At 43.1% G+C, this 16,250-nt stretch overlaps 1 protein-coding gene across 10 annotated transcripts in view; it reads left to right on the plus strand.

The window, feature by feature from the left end:
* Positions 1–585: 585 nt before the first annotated feature.
* LARP1B (La ribonucleoprotein 1B) overlaps positions 586–16,250 on the plus strand; it is a 32,647-nt gene continuing 16,982 nt past the window's right edge. For 3 of the 10 annotated variants that reach the window (XR_008731972.1, XR_008731977.1, XM_055708743.1), the window contains exons 1-5: positions 586–1,191; positions 9,095–9,156; positions 10,240–10,299; positions 13,328–13,496; positions 14,906–15,049. Coding sequence is in view for 8 of the 10 variants with exons in the window: in XM_055708743.1 (XP_055564718.1) it covers positions 915–1,191; positions 9,095–9,156; positions 10,240–10,299; positions 13,328–13,496; positions 14,906–15,049 (712 nt within the window). In the remaining 2 variants the exon portion in view is untranslated. Of the gene's footprint in view, positions 1,192–2,312; positions 2,410–6,784; positions 6,864–7,205; positions 7,228–9,094; positions 9,157–10,239; positions 10,300–13,327; positions 13,497–14,905; positions 15,050–16,250 lie in introns of those variants that run through there. The other 7 variants (XM_055708338.1, XM_055708401.1, XM_055708213.1 and 4 more) reach the window with 7 other exon arrangements.

Genomic DNA, 16,250 nt, shown 5'->3' on the forward strand with positions numbered 1-16,250 from the left:
GCTGCCGCCTTCACCTGCGGTTCCATTTCAGCCTTCCACCCAGGCAGCCGCTTTCAATGCGACTTGATGTTTAAAAAAAAAAAAAAAAATTATCACGGATTCTAATAAGGTGTTAAAAACTGAGGCGTGCCCTCGCTCTACAGCTGTTGGGGTGTGCCTTTTTTTTTTTGCTTGGTTTTTTTTTGTTCAGTGTGTGTGCGCCTGCGGGAGCGGGGTGTGCGAGAGGGCTTGGTGCCGGGCGCCCTTTCGGGCCCCGAAGTGGACTTTTTTTTTTTTTTTTTTTTTCTCCTTTTTAATTAACGCACACGATTAGTGCGCGGTCGGGACGGGGCACGGCCGCTGACGAAGGTGCGGCGAACAGCCGAAGCGAGTGACGGAGCGTTGCGCGCAGGGACATGCCCCGGGCTGCGCTCGCCGCCTTACCGACGCGGGCGCTCGTGGCGCCGTCGCCCGGGGACAGCGGGGCCGTCCCGCCGCTTCCGCGGGGGGGGGGTGGGGGAGGCTCGCGCCGCCGTGCTGGAGCGCGGCCGCCGTGAGGTCATAACGCAGGGGAGTGCCCCCAGGCCCCGCCCCGCGCCTCGCTGCTACGGCGGCCGCCGCCCGCGCACCCCCTCCACGCGGGCCGGCGCGCAGCGGGGCCGGCAGCGCCCGCCCGTCCCTGCGCAGCGGCCCCGGGTCGCTCTGCCCCGCGCCTGCCCTCGCGGCAGCGGCGGGAGGCGTCCGGCCCCCGAGCGGCGGAAGGGACGCGGAGGGCAGCGAGCGGCGCCGCGGCCCGGCCGGGGGGGGCTGACAGGGGATCTCCCGCAGCCCCGGCCGGCGGGGCGGGGCGGGGCGGCGGGGGGAGGAGCGGGCCCCCCGCCTCGGCTTCCCTGCGGCCGCCCCGGCTGGCGGCCCCTCGCGGCGGGCGGCAGGGCATGTCCGCGGCGCAGGTGTCGGCGGCGCCCGCCGAGCGGCGGGGCTGGGGCGCTGAGGGCGGCGGCCCGGCGGCCGGCCGGCCCGCGGAGTCGGAAGAAGCCCGGCGGCCCGAGCCCGGCTGGCCCGGCGGGGAGGAGGCCGCGGAGGAGGGCGGCCGGCGGCGGCCGGCGGTGGAAGCCCCGCCGCCCAAGGAGAACCCGTGGACGAGGCGCAGGGCGGCGCGGGACAGCCCCTCACCGCCCGCGGCGGGCGGGCAGCTCCTCCCGCAGGACCCAGGTGCGGCGGCCGGGCCGGGCCGGGGAGCGGGAGGGGGGGGGGCGGCGTGTGCGGCTTCCTCGGCGTGGGGCTCGGCGCGTGGTGTCGTGGGGTCTTTTGGGAGCGAGTCGCGCGTGTTTGTCGCCGCTCGGCGCGGCGCGGGTGCGGGGCAGCCCGGCGGGGCCGCGCTGCCTTGTGACATACATGGGCAGAGGAGGGAAGCGGGGCGGGGGCGGGGGTCCGGCGGCCGCGGGGCCCGGCGCGGGGCGGGGAGGGCCGAGCGGGACGGCCCGGGGCTGGCGGGGGCAGCGGCCGCGCCGGCAGCAGCTCCCGGCCGTTGCAAATGGGCTCCGCCGGGCTCGGGCACCGGCTCGCAGGGCTCGCAAGCGACTCGTTTCGCTTTTTCTTTAGAAACGTGGCTAAGCCCCGTTGGCCTTACCGCCGGTCTGCCGGGGTTTTTTTCCCTAATTACAGAGTTGGGCCCTTTCTGGACGATCCGTTACTTGGTTTGGCTTTCTGGAAGACTTGGGTTGCGGAGGCTTTAAATGTTAACAAAAGCGGTCGGCTTGCCCTGCTCCATCGCTTCCCGCATGAGCAGCCTGAACCCGGAGGGCAGAGCAGCCCTGGTGTAACGCTCGGGCCTTTAATCCCTGCGAGCCAGATGAAGCTACTTTACGGGCTCCGTGCCGACTGGAGGGGCAAGTGGCTTTACAAAAAAGAGGTGGCCTGACACTGCCAGGCCTTATGCTTGGGCTAGCAAAGAGTTCCTAGAAGTTCACAGCTTCTGGGAGCGTTGTTCTCGGCAGGGAGCAAACCGCTGGCCTCAGAATACGTATTTCAACCTGCGCTTCCCGAGAGTTTCAATCGCGGCGCTTGCTCCCCAGGCACCTGGCAAACCTTTCTGTGATCTCACGGTCACTTTTATCCTTGAATTAAATGCGTGCTTCCGTCACAAAGAGAAATCTGTAATTTATAGCTTCAAGTAGACAGGTCACGCAAGCGGAAGAGTTCCCCAGACCACAAAGTCTTTACTTAGCCAAAGATCAAACCTTTTGGCAACATGTGGAGCCCTCTTTATCGTCTCGACTGTTTTGTTTGCGTGTCCTGACACACTCATAAATACCTGTTTACGCATAGCTTCTGGAACCTGGCTTGCTGGGCAGCAGCCTGTGGTCTTGTCCATGCATGAAAGAGAACTTGTCACTCACTTGCCTCGCCGTGGCAGTCGTAAGAATAATGGTAGGTCCGAAGCACTGGGAAAGCTGCTTTTGTTTTATTAGCACCTCGTGCTTCACCTTTTTTAAAGTTTACTTTTCCACTTCAGGTAAAACACACAAATAGTTGTAGAAGGAAGGAGGGGAAAGGAGGCAGTGAGTTCATACGCTGTGCACGTTACATGCTTAATTTGATGATTTCAGAGAACTTTGTATTTTTCTTCCGCGGGAAAGTTGCGCTTAGCGTTATCAGGTTTAATGTTAAACTGAGTACTTGCACTGGAACAGCTTTTTCAGTGGCAAGTGTATAATTGAGCAAAGATGGGAGTTGCTGTTGCTGGTGAATGGCATTGGTGAAGAACACGTGCCAGGGTGTGTGTTTTGGTTTGGCCACTGCCGAAAGCACGGTGAAGGAGCCACTGCTCTTTCCCCTGTAAAAGGCAAAGCAGCTGATCTTTCTTGGCTGTTTGAAGGAAGGAATTGCCATGTGCCTCCATCTGCAACGAGGGATGTATTTTGAAGTTACTAATTGCATGTTGGCAAAGCAAAATCAGCCACACTAGGCCCTTATGAATGTAGTAGTATGGTAATTAGTCATGTGAAATAATTAGATGAGCAGAAATACTACTGGGATGGAATGTAAAACTATCCGTCAGGAGGATAATAAAATGTAAAAGAATTTCACATCAAAGTAGCGACTGAATCCTGTTCAACTTGTTGATCCTGGCTTAATTTGTTGAAAGTTTCCTGAGACATGCACGCGTGGTATGTTCAGTGATAGTTACGCACTTGAGAAAATTGACCCCAGTCTGTCATCTTTTGACTTTCAATGTGGTGTGGTGTTCGTTTGTAACAGAGGCAAATCTGACTCTTGTTGCTGAAAGAAACTGTTAACGTCACCTGACACTAGAAAGAAAAAAAGTAATGCAAAAGGCTTAAAATCCTTGGCAAAAGAATTCGGTTGAAGTGATGCTACTATGGTCTTTTTTTTTTTTTTTATATATATATATTGGTCTCAAATATGTTAGTAAGTTTTAATCATGCTATAGTAAACCAAACACCTAATGTAAATATGTTTGGATTTTTCACGGTATGTTTCTTAATACAGTTCAGTGTTTCTGACTAAAGCCTTCTATTAAGCTTCTCTTTTAAGCACAGTAATTTCAGAATTATACAGCTACTTTTACATCCTGATCTGCATTTAACTCATGGGAGAAAGACTCATAGCAGTATAAAACTGCTAGTGAAATTAATAGGCTTCTGACTAATCCTGGTGATTGTGGATTGTGAGTACAAGGAATTAGCTTTAGCATAGGCTGTCAAATGATGAAAGGTAACTTCTGCGATGGGTCTTCCTCCCCTTGCCTTCACTTGTAGTGCCCAGGCAATATATTGCAGTAAATCTTCGGTTCTTCAGGATGAAGCTGTGTAAGAGGAGAGGAACAGCTGCAAGGAAGAAGTCCTGTATAATCTTCTAGATAATTTTTCACGAGGTAACAAGATAAGCTTTTCTTAAATTGAGCCAACAAGGTGTATGGAAGCGGCGGAACAGCCCAGTGTTAGTCCTGTGTTCCTTGTCTTTCCCCTCTGAGTCTTGTTTTTCCCCAGCTGCTACTCAGAGCAGGGCTCTCGCAGAAGCAGCTAGTTACCCTTCCTCCGTATAAATAATTTTCCCAGGATGGAGTTGTTGAATTAATTTTATTACAAGAGTTCTCTCACCTCTTCGTTTGATGAAACCTAAAGTACTGCCCTTTTTGTAAGGTTGCAAAAGGGAATCTGAATGACAAGTTCTCTAGCCTTTCGTATAGCAGGTGTGGGTCTCTAATGATTCATTAGCTAATTATTCTAAAATTGTTCGTGAAATTTATGAAAGTATTCAATGAAATGAAATACCTGTGCTGCTTAAGTGGTTGAAGTGGGTTTGCATCCTAGTATGCTTGAATGATGCAGTTAATTAAAATAACTGCACGCTTCAGTCTTCTATGCTGTGCTCGGTTTGTCTGTCTTTGTTGTGTTTATTTCTGGGTATGGAAGAACACTTTTTATCGGGTTGATATTTTTGGTAGCAGAACCAGTTCACTCTGGTGCTCTTGTGTAAATTAATTTGCTTTAGTCTGTGGGCAAAACGAGTTGTAAAAGCACAGTTTAGTAAAGGTATACTGTGTTACTAGGAGTAGTGAGCTTTTGACTAGTAAATTGGTAAATGATCGGATTGTCAAGACTTTTTGGTGTGTTTAAGGCAGGCGTTATCGTTAGCTCTTATGAATTCACTGAGTGTTTTAATAGCAGCTTTTAAAAATCATTTTAAGAATTATCCGAAGGTATGACATTGACGATTACTCCAGCCCTGAAGGGATTAAAAACATTATCTTTGCAAACCTGCTGCCTGTATTTTAGTCGGGTATAACAGCATATGTAATTTTGTACGGTAGTTTGTTTGTTTGTTTTGCTTTGTTTCTAAGCTGGAGACCTGTAATGAGAGAGAAATCCATCCTGCTGCCTACAGTCCGAGACACAGTATTGGCTTGCTGTGCTCTAGCACGTGCTCCCTTTAGACCATAAAAGCTTTTGTAGAAATTGAGTCACAGGTTGCAGCTTCCTATGCAGAAGCTAAGAAAAAAGTGTGATGAGAAATAAAATGCAAGGAAAAGAAATAATATAATTATTATTTATTAATCTATCATATATTGGGTTTTTTCCCCCTGTTTCTTGTTGTATTGAAAAACTGATGGGTTTTGAATGTCACTAGATGGAAGGATGCTGGTGTCATAACTTGCTGCATTGTTTAGTTGTTCAAATAGCGTGAAGAAGGTCAATCTAAACGCAGCTTTGCTATAAAATACTAGAACTATTGTAGGAAAGGATGTTAGCATAATTACTGGGTTTTTGTTGGTTTGTTTTTTTTTTTTTATTTCCCAGACTCTTGGATCTAAATCCACGCTCTAGATTTAAATTATGATATACTCTAAGGGATTGGTTTGTCAGATTTGCAAGGCTTTCATGTAAACATGTTAAAACACTGGTTTTAAGTATAGCTTACCTTGTTTAAAAACGGGTTATACTGTGAAGTTTCAAACTAAGCATTGAAACGAAAATCGTGTACAAGTTCAACAAACGTGTTCCACTCAAGTTTTGAAGAGTTGTTCCGCTGGGTGATTTCAGCCACCTCCTGAAGCACTTCTGGTGTATATGCGATGTTGTTCCTTCACTGAAGGAAATACACATGCAGTCAGAGTAAAAATAACGCTTGAATATTGTCTAGAAATCCTGACAGCATAAACCGTGCTTGTATCAAAATTAGAACGTGTTCCACCTTTTGTTAATAGACTCTTTCAGAAGAAACTTGCAAATCATCCCTCCCCTTCTAGCAGAAGAAATTACTTGCTGACTAATTATTTGCAGAACTTCAAACCTTCCATTCTGAAGTACTACCACAGTAAATTTAATTTGTCTTGCAGTCGGTGGTACTTTGGTGATACATCTTTATGTACAAACTTTGCTTCTCTTGTCTCTGCACAGCATCCAGCCTGCTTTTCCTTTTCTGTTGCTGTTGGCCCAGAAGATTCTGCTGCTGTTTTGGTGGTTCCAGAATTCATCTTTCGTTTTCCAGAACTGTCATCCCATGTGTCTTGACATAACTGCAGCTGGCGTGGTTGCACATCTATGTCTTTCTGCAGAAAAGATCTCACGTTAGGATGTGGTGTGTTAAGAGGCTCGGGAGAACTATAATAAAAATGGCTTTGAAGGCTGATTTCTGTTTTCCTGTGAATGAATGACATCTTTATTAGATGGAGTTCAGTGATTGAAAGATGGTAATTGGCGATTAAACTTGCTCATCCTTGATTTTACTTTTTTCCCCACCCCCAACTCAGCTGAAACACAGCCGGTGAAGTAACTGAAGATAACAGAATTTTTATCAAGGCAGCATGCTGTCACTGAGCAGGTTACCTTGTAGCACATGACTGAACAAATATTTTAATACAGTCAGGTTGGAATTACTAAGTGAAATAGTTTAGTTGCAAAGGCTTGTTGGGTTCTGCTGGAGCAGTGTACTAAAGATGCTGTTTCTGGGTATTCAGCACTGTTATGTGATGTTGAAACCAAACATTGGAGTAATGTTAAGCATAGAGATTTTTGCCTGAACAGTGGCTTTAGCCCTCTTCATAACAATGTAACAAATGTGACCTGGGTAAAACCAGTGATCTGATGTTTTGGTTTTTTACTCTTCCATCCTCTTCTGTTTTGTTTTGTTGGTTTTTTTTTTTTTTTCCTTCCCCTTTATCATAGTTTTCAATGCTTCTCGCTGAAATCCGGCTCCCACATGATAAGCCCCAGCAAGCCAGTTAGGAAAGATCAGTTAAATTTGGTTTTGAGCATGGCTCTTCTGGGAGGACAAGAAACTCGGTGGAGGGTAGGGAAGTATGGTGTGCAGTGAGATCTCGAGCCTTTTAGTTCAGAAAGGGCATCATCAACTAGGTGGTGTGTTGCCTAATACTAATTTTCTTCTTGTTTAGTGTGCAAATGCATCTTCCAACTCTTGGATTGCTACATACGGATAAGAGAGATTCCTTAAAACGAGTTGGGTCTCATTCTGCTTGACTTAGATAGTCTCTCCTGCCGCCTGGAATAATATCCCATGACTAAGATAGTGCAGCGACACTGAGGCTTTTATTTTTTAATTCCTTGCTACACCCTGGTGACACACAGAAGTCCTGGCAGAGCAGTCCTTCAGCAGCAATTTAAGTAAAAGTGCTGTGAGATGGAAAAAGAGCTTCGTTAAGGTGATTGAACAAGCTAAAGAGACGTGTGTTTACAGACTACTGGAGGACAAATGCTATGGCCGGTCAGTTTACCTTTATGGATAATTGGCAGTTCTGTAGGAGAAAATTACAAATTTGTTTGCTGCTCCACCCCAACAGCTGTTTGTCTTGTTTTGAAAAGGGCAATTAGTTTACTACTGGATGACAAGGAAAAATTAGGATTACACAGGCGCTGCATGTTTCTGAAAGCGGAAGGCAGAAAATGAAAGTTTCTGAAGTCTATGAAGTTAATTGAGGCTGAGTAAGAAGAAAGAGGCAGTTGGGGGGGGGGGGCAGGGGCAGGGGCAGGTGTGTTTTGTCTTTGTTATAAAAAGCCAGTCTGTGGGAGAGGGGGGAAAAAAACCCCAAACCTGCTGGTAAACGGTGTGGCGGAAGTCAAAGGCTGATGGGGATTCGCTGTGGGATGGGCAAGTTGTATATAGCAGTATTAATGTAATTTACAGAGGAACATGGAGTGTACATTAGTTTATGCTTCTGATGTTGGCGGTATATTCCAGAAAGCAGAAAGCAAGAGGGCTTCGGAGTCACTGGGGCACGAGGGTGGGGTTCCCAGTGTGAAGCTGCGATAAGGAAGATTAGTCACTGGATGTGAAAGTGATAAGGGTTGAGGAGGTGATGTTATCCCTGTACACAATAGTAATCCAGTGATTTCAGGCATGTTCAATGCTTCAGGCTTGTCTTGCAATAAAATACTGAATAAGAAGTGTTGAGGAAAGGTGGTGACCACTTCTTTATGGGAAAATATGGATCAGCAGAACAGAACCAGGGCTTAGCAGGAGAGGTTAAGAGCTGGTTTCCTCTGTCTCTATTCTAATCTCAAAGAAAAATTGCCTGGTTACTAGTGGGGTTTTTCCCCCTGTATTGCCAGTGCAAAAAGTAGAACACAACTGAGATGAGTAGGGAAAAATTGCACAGAATAAGCAAATCAGGCTCATACACAGAAGGGTAATTGCACATGTATTAAAAGACTTAGTAAGTTTAAACAGATTTTTTTTTTTTTTTTCAATGTGGGTTATTGATCCTAGATCATTAGGCCCAATAATGTTGCCATATATGAGGAAGAGAGAGAGAGAGTTATTTCCAAGCATTGTATTAATTCCTGGCAGATATTAGTGGTAGAAATATAATGGTATAATGGACTGTTGCTCAGGAGATCAGATGAGATCGTTTATTATAAAGTTTTGGTCTTGACTCAGGATGGTTCTGAAAATGTCTGAGTGTCAGCTTCGTTGCAAATGCTTGTATTTGTCATTAAGATATCCATTGTGGAATTTGGGCATTAAAATTTATTAGTCTTAATGTAGTAGTGATAGTAATTTTCTCTTCCCCCCCCCCCCTTTTTTTTTTCTTCATTGCTTTGGCTTCATTATGAGCAATATGCCTGAATTTTATTTGGCATTTGAATAACTGCTTATAAAAAGAAATTACTAGGAATTTGTGAATATGTAATTGCTTCTGGGTTTGGGTTTTTTTTTTTTCATGCTTGCATAATGACAGATTTCGGAAAATAATTCTGTCTTAAAATATAGTTTCTAATAGGGTGACTTCTAAAATGTGTTTCAGGGGCTCATTTTCTTTGCTGCTTCTTAGGTTAAAATACCAGGGGTTTTTGAGATAGTCTTGGCCTTATGCTGAGTAATAGCTTAAATACTGCATTATACAGTATCCTGTACATGTGGTTTTCAAGATTATTTACACTTACTATGAACATGGGTTTTTCAATGTCTTGTAGTATTAGTTAGTTTATGGACATGTTGGTTGACTTATAATACCAAGGCCTCAAAAAACCTTTGGTGTAGTATGATAGTTAAACAGAGTTGTTAAAGTGTACCTTACTCTTATGAAGTGCAGTCTAATTCTTCACCTGAAAATATTTTTCTCTCTTTTCAGAACTACAAAATTCTGCTAAAGTTATAAAAGCAGCAAAACCCAGGACAAGGAAATGCAGCAAGGTTTGTATTTGCCAGAAGGACATTTAGCAGTGAGTTACTGGACTGATTGTGTTTGAGGTCCCAGTACATGTAACCTGTTAATCTAAACTGGCATTTAGCTTGGCTGATAATATGCTAGGAAAATGAAATAATTTCAAAGGAGAATTTCTGGCTGTAAATTGTCACTATGATAAACAGCTGATATTACTGAAATAAAAAGATAGCAAGGTATTTTTAAGTTACAACCAGAAGTGTTATGTCCTGCCTTGGTAATGGTTAATTTTGAAGGCAGGAAAGCGGAAAAGGAAGGGAAATTAAAATTAGGAGGGATGCTTAAGTGGTGTATGTATGAGGGATAAGGAAAAGCCACTGCTGTTCAAGCAAGTAATGGGATTGTATGAAGATGTGAGGGTTCTGCAAAGAAAGAACATTACTTGAGCACAAGATATGCTAGATAGGTTTTGGAAATCCTTCTTGCATATTATGTGGTGTGTGCGTTTTATGTGCTGTCATAAAATTATCATTATGACAGCAAGAGACACTGAATCCTTTCACTGAAAAATTTTCTACTATTTTGTACAGCCGCCGTTCTTTAGGTTGAATAATACCTGTGCTCAGAGGTCTTCCAAAAGCTGAGACTTTTAAGCAGTAGATATCTTTAAATCACATAGGTGACTGGTTGTAAGACAAAATTTAATCTGACAATTGTTTTATGTGTGCTCAAATGTCATAAGCCCTTTTAGTTTGTTTTATAATAGAATGTAGAAAATCTTGCTTGCTTGCTGTCTTCTTTTAGGCTGTGCTCACTTAAAATATTCTTCATGAAGGCATTCTTTAGACAGTTATACTAATTACAAGCTAAGGTGTGTTGGACCTGGATTTGGATGTAACTATAATGAATAGTTGTTTCTACAGTTGATCATACTCTGTTTTCAAAAGTTGTGTGTTTGTTTACTGTTGTATTTCTCAGTTTTTAAAAAATTGCTGTTCCTAACAACTCTGCTCAAAGGGGTAGTCTGGCCACTTGAGTCATGACTGACATCTTCTATATATTAAAAAGGATCAAATCTGGGAAGTTGTATAAACTGTTTGTCGTCTTTGCAGGCTGGTGATTTTGGTGATATCACAAACTGGCCAACACCAAGTGAAATAGCAAACAATGAAGTAAGTATCCATTGTTAATTTCAGTGTTATTTTTTAAAAAAACCAACATATTGACTTCTCTGTTTAATACCATTCCCCCCAGCATGTGCTTTGGGTGTTACAGGGTTGCAGCAGAAATTCCGTTAATAATTCAGGGTACTGGTCTATGCTTAACTGTCTGTGCTGGTACTGGAATTTTTGAACCCTTTGTAAGCCCAGATACATACACTCCATTAGCGGTGTGCCATGGACCTATAGGTAAAAAAATGTTTACTCCGCTGTTTTAAAACTTGTTTTTCCCTTTGCTACTCGTTGGGAGGTTTGTGCACAGATGAGGCCTTTGGGGTTGTGAACCTGCTGCCCTCCCTTGTGGCTCAGAATGCTTTGTGCAGGCTGTCTTCGGATGACTTAGTTATCCTTGACCTGATAGATATTCCCCTTGCTGGATCTTTAGTAACATCTGTTCTGTCAAATTATCTTCCTTTCACTTTATCTTGAGTCATAAGCGCGTAATATATCTTGCATCTTGTGTTATTTAAAACAAGACTAGAGCACAGATTATTGCAAGCTATGAGGTGCCATTTCACTCTAGTTCTGCAGCACCCTGCGATGCTTTTACTGCTTTCTTGGTGAGGGAAACCAGAAGATTTGGGTTCAACAGTGTGCATTGTATAATGGAAGGTGCCCAAATGGAAGCTGAAAAAGAGTATCTTAAAGTAGTTGGGAATGAATAATTTGTCCTGTGGGCTCAGTTTCTAACATGTTCCCTTCTCCCCCAGCTGATTGTCATAACTTCGTTATTTATGTTGGCAGCAGAACGTTTTCAGGTATCTAACTAGGCTTTTAGCGTTGCAGGTGAAAATTACAGATGTCTGTAGATTTGACACAACTTTACGTTTGCTGCTAGGTCGAATTTGCCTCCTCTAGTATCTTGTTCTACAGGATCTCAAAGAAAATCCTGGAGATTGCTAGAAGAGTCTTTAAAACCTGAATTGATTATATGCCCATAAAGTAATGCTCGTTCAGTTGTTCAGATACCAGGTAGAATACTTCGGTGTGGGCATATGTCCCATCGAGGTGTAGGTGACTTAAGAAAATATGCACCCATATCTTTTGCATTCTCTTTAGTACTTCAGATCTTTATCATCTACTTGGTTATTATCAAATTTTGCTATGAGTAATGGTGTCTGTACAGTACTAGTCAGAGTGGCTGAGAGAGATGCATGTGTGGTGTTTCATAAGAATATACACATTTGACATTTTCTGTGTGAAACGGTGTGCTTTAAGAGTATTTTTTAAAATATTTTTTTTTGTTTTACCAGATGGTTTAACTTGTATTATGTAGATAATAGTTAACCTTTTGCTGAATTAAATATCTGAGAATTTTAGTACACATTCATGTAACGTCTGTTAAAGTACATAACATTTAGTTTGTATTTAGTCTCAATTATTTGTCTAGGGGAAGGCTTTGCGTTCAAATTAATTATGGCGTGGTACTGCAGGATCTACTGTACATACTCCTGGCTCAAAGCTATCTCCACAACGTAGGAGTACTCTTTCTGTTTGGCAGAAATGTCTGTAAAGCTTAATTTTGCAGGTAGATATTGTATCCGATCACAGAATTATTTGGGTTGGAAGGGACTGTGAAAGGCAGTCTAGTCCAGCCCCCCTGCAGTGAGCAGGGACATCTTCAACTAGATCAGGTTGCTCAGAGCCCCGTCCAACCTGGCCTTATATGTTCCCAGGCATGGGGCATCTGCCACCTCTCTGGGCAACCTCTGCCAGTGTTTCATCACCCTCATCGTGAAAAATTTCTTCCGTATATCTAGTCTGAGTCTCTCCTCTTTTAGTTCAAAACCATTGCCCCTTGTCCTACCACAACAAGCCCTATTAAAAAGTCTCTCCCCATCTTTCTTATAAGCCCCCTTTAGGTACTGAAAGGCTGCAATGGGGTCTCCCCAGAGCCTTCTCTTCTCCAGGCTGAACAACCCCAGCTCTCTCAGCCGTTCCTCATAGGAGAGGTGCTCCAGCCCTCTGTTCATTTCTGCGGCCATCCCATGGACCTGCTCCAACAGGCCCACATCTCTCCTGTGCTGAGGGCTCCGGAGCTGGACGCGGTGCTCTGGGATGGGGGGGTCTCACCAGAGCAGAACAGAGGGGCAGAATAATCTCCCTCGACCTGCTGGTCACGCTTCTTGTGATGCAGCCAAGGATATGGTTCGTTTTCTGGGCTGTGAGAGCACGTTGCTGGCTCATGTCCAGCTTTTCATCCACCAGTACCCCCAAGTCCTTTTCCACAGGGCTGCTCGCAGTCCCTTCATCCCCCAGCCTGTATTGATACCAGGGAAAAATGAAACTTTATACTGTTTGCTAAAATGCTGTTCATTTTGCCTTCTTTGAAACCTATCATTCTGTGGGATTTCCAAGAAGTGATGATCTGCAGGATGCTGGCAGTACTCAGAGGGACGCAGTTCCCAGTAAATGCTGTATTTTAATATGGGGAAAAAATAAATCTGTAATCATACACCTCCACATCCTCTGATCTTTGGTTCGTGTTCTGATTTAGTGGAACAGAATTGTCAGAGTTAAGACCTAGGGCTCCTTACAGTTTACATCAGTGTTTGGCATGCTGTTGAGATTGTTCAGCATCATGGGAATTTCCGATTTACATTCAATATTCTGTAAGCGCAGCTTTTTAAAGATAATCAGCCTGAACATTAGGTACTGGTGAGTAATATTTCTTTCTTTTCTGTAAAATAAATTTCAGTTCTGAGGCATTGGAACACGACTGTTGTGTGCTCCACAATTCTACATAGCCAGTTAAGGAACTTCAAAATCTTCTAGTCTAAAAATTCTTTTTATACTCTCACCAAGTTAGCAGAATATAGAAATATTTTAAGTGAGACTTTACGAAACAACACAGTTTTTAAAACTTACCATACTGAAGAGGTTGAGAGCAGGTAGTAATAAAGTAATTTTAATAGGTAAAGGAAACTTATACCTTTTGCTATAAGCTGCTGTTAGAAATAATTACTACTATCTCTTGCAGTGTAAGGCTGTAAGTCACAGTAAGAAGCCAACAAATAGAAGAGAAAAGGAGGATAAATCTGATCAGAAAAGCAATAATGGAATCAAGGACAACCCAGAGGCAAAGCCAGATGGTCCGGGAGATAATACTAGCGAAGATGAAGCTCCAGCTAATAACCAGAGGAAAAAAGGTCAGCCTGGGCGCTGTGTATAATGCAATAAGTCACTTCTGATACAGTTACATTAATTCCATTCAGTGACTTCATGAAACCTTGATGTTTTGCATTTTCTAGGTGATAACAGGATGTATTGCTTTTTGCTAGGAAGCTTAAAACAGGCTTCCTTTCTCCGGTTTTGGAGTGTTCTGTTCAGTGCAATAGGAATTCCAAGGAAAAAGCAGCTAATGTCCTATTAATGGTCCATGAAGCTCTGACAATTTCTGGAAAACTTTAGCATGGCTGTGCAAACCATTACTGTCTCTCATATCTTTGTTTCCCTAAGCAGATAGCACTATGTTAATTTAACTTCACATATATATATGTGTGTACGTGTGTTACTATATATACTAACACTTTAATTTTCATGTTTTACTATTAGCTTATACCTTGAAGCGATGACTTGAAAAGTAAACCAGGTTATTAATTTCCTTTTGATCCAATCTGTAACATTAAAGCTAGGAAGCAAACCTGTATATTATTTGGTCAGTAGACTGGAGTAGGCTGGAGAAACAGCTGAGGGAGTTTTAAGATATAGCTGCCATCAGCTGTTTGTTTTGGTTTTTTTTTCCCCCTTGCTTCCCTGCTGCTATTTGTTCAGGTCCTAGAGACCTTTGTTGAGTTGATTTTAGATTTGTTAATCATCCTATATATATAGATATATAATATTAAAAAACAAACCCTTTATTACTTTTTAATTTTTTCAGTCTAAAGCAAAGCATTCCACAGGTACAATCTATTTCCACCTCCGCCCCACCCCTGGTGTGGATAACACATTTTTTGTATTTCCTTATATTTCTTGGCTACAAAGGTATGAAGCCCGCAATACCAATCAAGTATAGGACAGCAAATATTATTATTAAATATTTTAGCCAGCTTGCAGCAAAATACAGCTTATTTGTTTTTATAGTTTTGATACACAGCAGGGGAACTTAATCTGAATATCACAAGGTAAAAATACAGTACTGTAGCTAAATTTTTCAGGAAAATTTATGGTTTGCGATTGAAATCTTCATTTTAGTGGTTAACTTGATATATTATTTTTTTACCTTTAAGTTTCATATCCAAGTTGTGAAACTACATAGTAATGAATTTATTGTATATATTTAACACTTAGGTAGCTTTACATTCTTGGTAGAAGCAGCTCACCTTCATTTCATATTTAAAGCTTAGGTAAGGTTACCTGTCAGAGGAATTCCTGTTTACTGCATTTATCATTATTTAGTTATTCGTCATAGGTTACAAATTCAATGTTAAGCCTCTCCCAGTTTTTAAACTTAGAAACTGACTGTTACTAGTTCTACAAGAAGAATGCTATAGAATCTTTTCAGGAGCTGAAACCTCCAGTAGTACTAAAATGAAGAGTAATATATTACCTTTTCAAGGTAACAAGCAGAAATGGGTGCCGCTTCACTTGGACGACGTAAGGTCAGACAATCAAGACAGACCAGGCTCTCGAGCTAGCTCAAGATTTCTGCTGGAAACAAACAAGTTAATACCTCATAACAACAGACGGAATGAGGCAAGAAGTAAGTAGTTTTCAATCTCTGGGGTTTTCTATTTGTGGCAAACAAAGTATAATACCACATGAGTAGGCATTTATTTTGTTGATTGGCAGTTTATGTTGAACATGACTTTGCCTATACTAAGTAAAACCTAGTGTTTATATTTGCCAATAACCAGCAATAAATAAATAATTGTACTGTAGCTTGACAAATTTTAGATCGAAAAATTTCGTTCGAATGCTTGCTGCCCAATTATTTTTTTTTTTTAACCTTTTCAATAATTGAGCAGAGTTGTGATGTCTCCATCACTGGCTCTGCTGAGTAACTGAGTTTGGAAACAGTCTACCTTTACGGTGTGTGCTGGCGCTCTGAATCAGAGCAGCATATATTTTTCTCTTTATGGCTCCCTACAGGGTCTTGGGCCACAGCTTTACGATACAGAAAGTTTGGAGTCTCATAAGGCGGCTGCTCTGTCCTGCTCTACTGCTATTCCCGCAGCTTGTTGCTACCAGAGCAATTGCTTGTGGGCCTACACTTTGAACTCTGCTTTGGCAATTCTACTGATGTTGGTTTTCTCCTTTAAGTTGGACCAATTCCCTCGGTTCCCTGACCTGTTTCTCAGGATGGCCATGCAAAAAGTTGTACTAGAACAACAGAGGGAGAATTGCACCACAGCTTGTACTGCTTCTGGTCCTCGGTGTCCTGAATACAGCTTGTCAGGTGGCAGAAATCTTAGGCTGAGCGTAACTCTTTGGTTTATTTATTTGCCACGGAGATGGGAATTGTTTATGAAGTTCTTTTAGGAGCATGGGTGCAAAGTTTGATGTGGATGTCTGAGGGATGGACAGGAGCAAGGGGAGAATTTTCACTAGTGTTACCACTTTCTTCAGCAGTTATTTCTCAGGGTGGTCAAATGACCAGAAACTTGTAGCTGTAAGTGATTCAAGACCAGATTAAGTGTGAGGGACCATGAAACATATTTTGCTCTTCAGGAGTATTGGCTGTTTAAATAAAAAGCTTGTTTCGGGTTTAAATCAGCACTAGCCCATTAAGGTGTTTCACGTAGGACTGTAGCGTGTGTCTGAAGCCACATGTACTCTCAGAGTGCAAAAATAAAACTGATTTGGGGAAACAGTTGAAGTAACTCCTACACGTTTAGGACCTCTTAAGGTTGAGGGTGGCAAGTGTGAAGGCTAAGGTCCAAATTCCCAATGATACACACAGG

Source organism: Falco cherrug, chromosome 1, assembly GCF_023634085.1.
Source record: "Falco cherrug isolate bFalChe1 chromosome 1, bFalChe1.pri, whole genome shotgun sequence".
Taxonomy (NCBI): Eukaryota; Metazoa; Chordata; class Aves; order Falconiformes; family Falconidae; genus Falco; species Falco cherrug.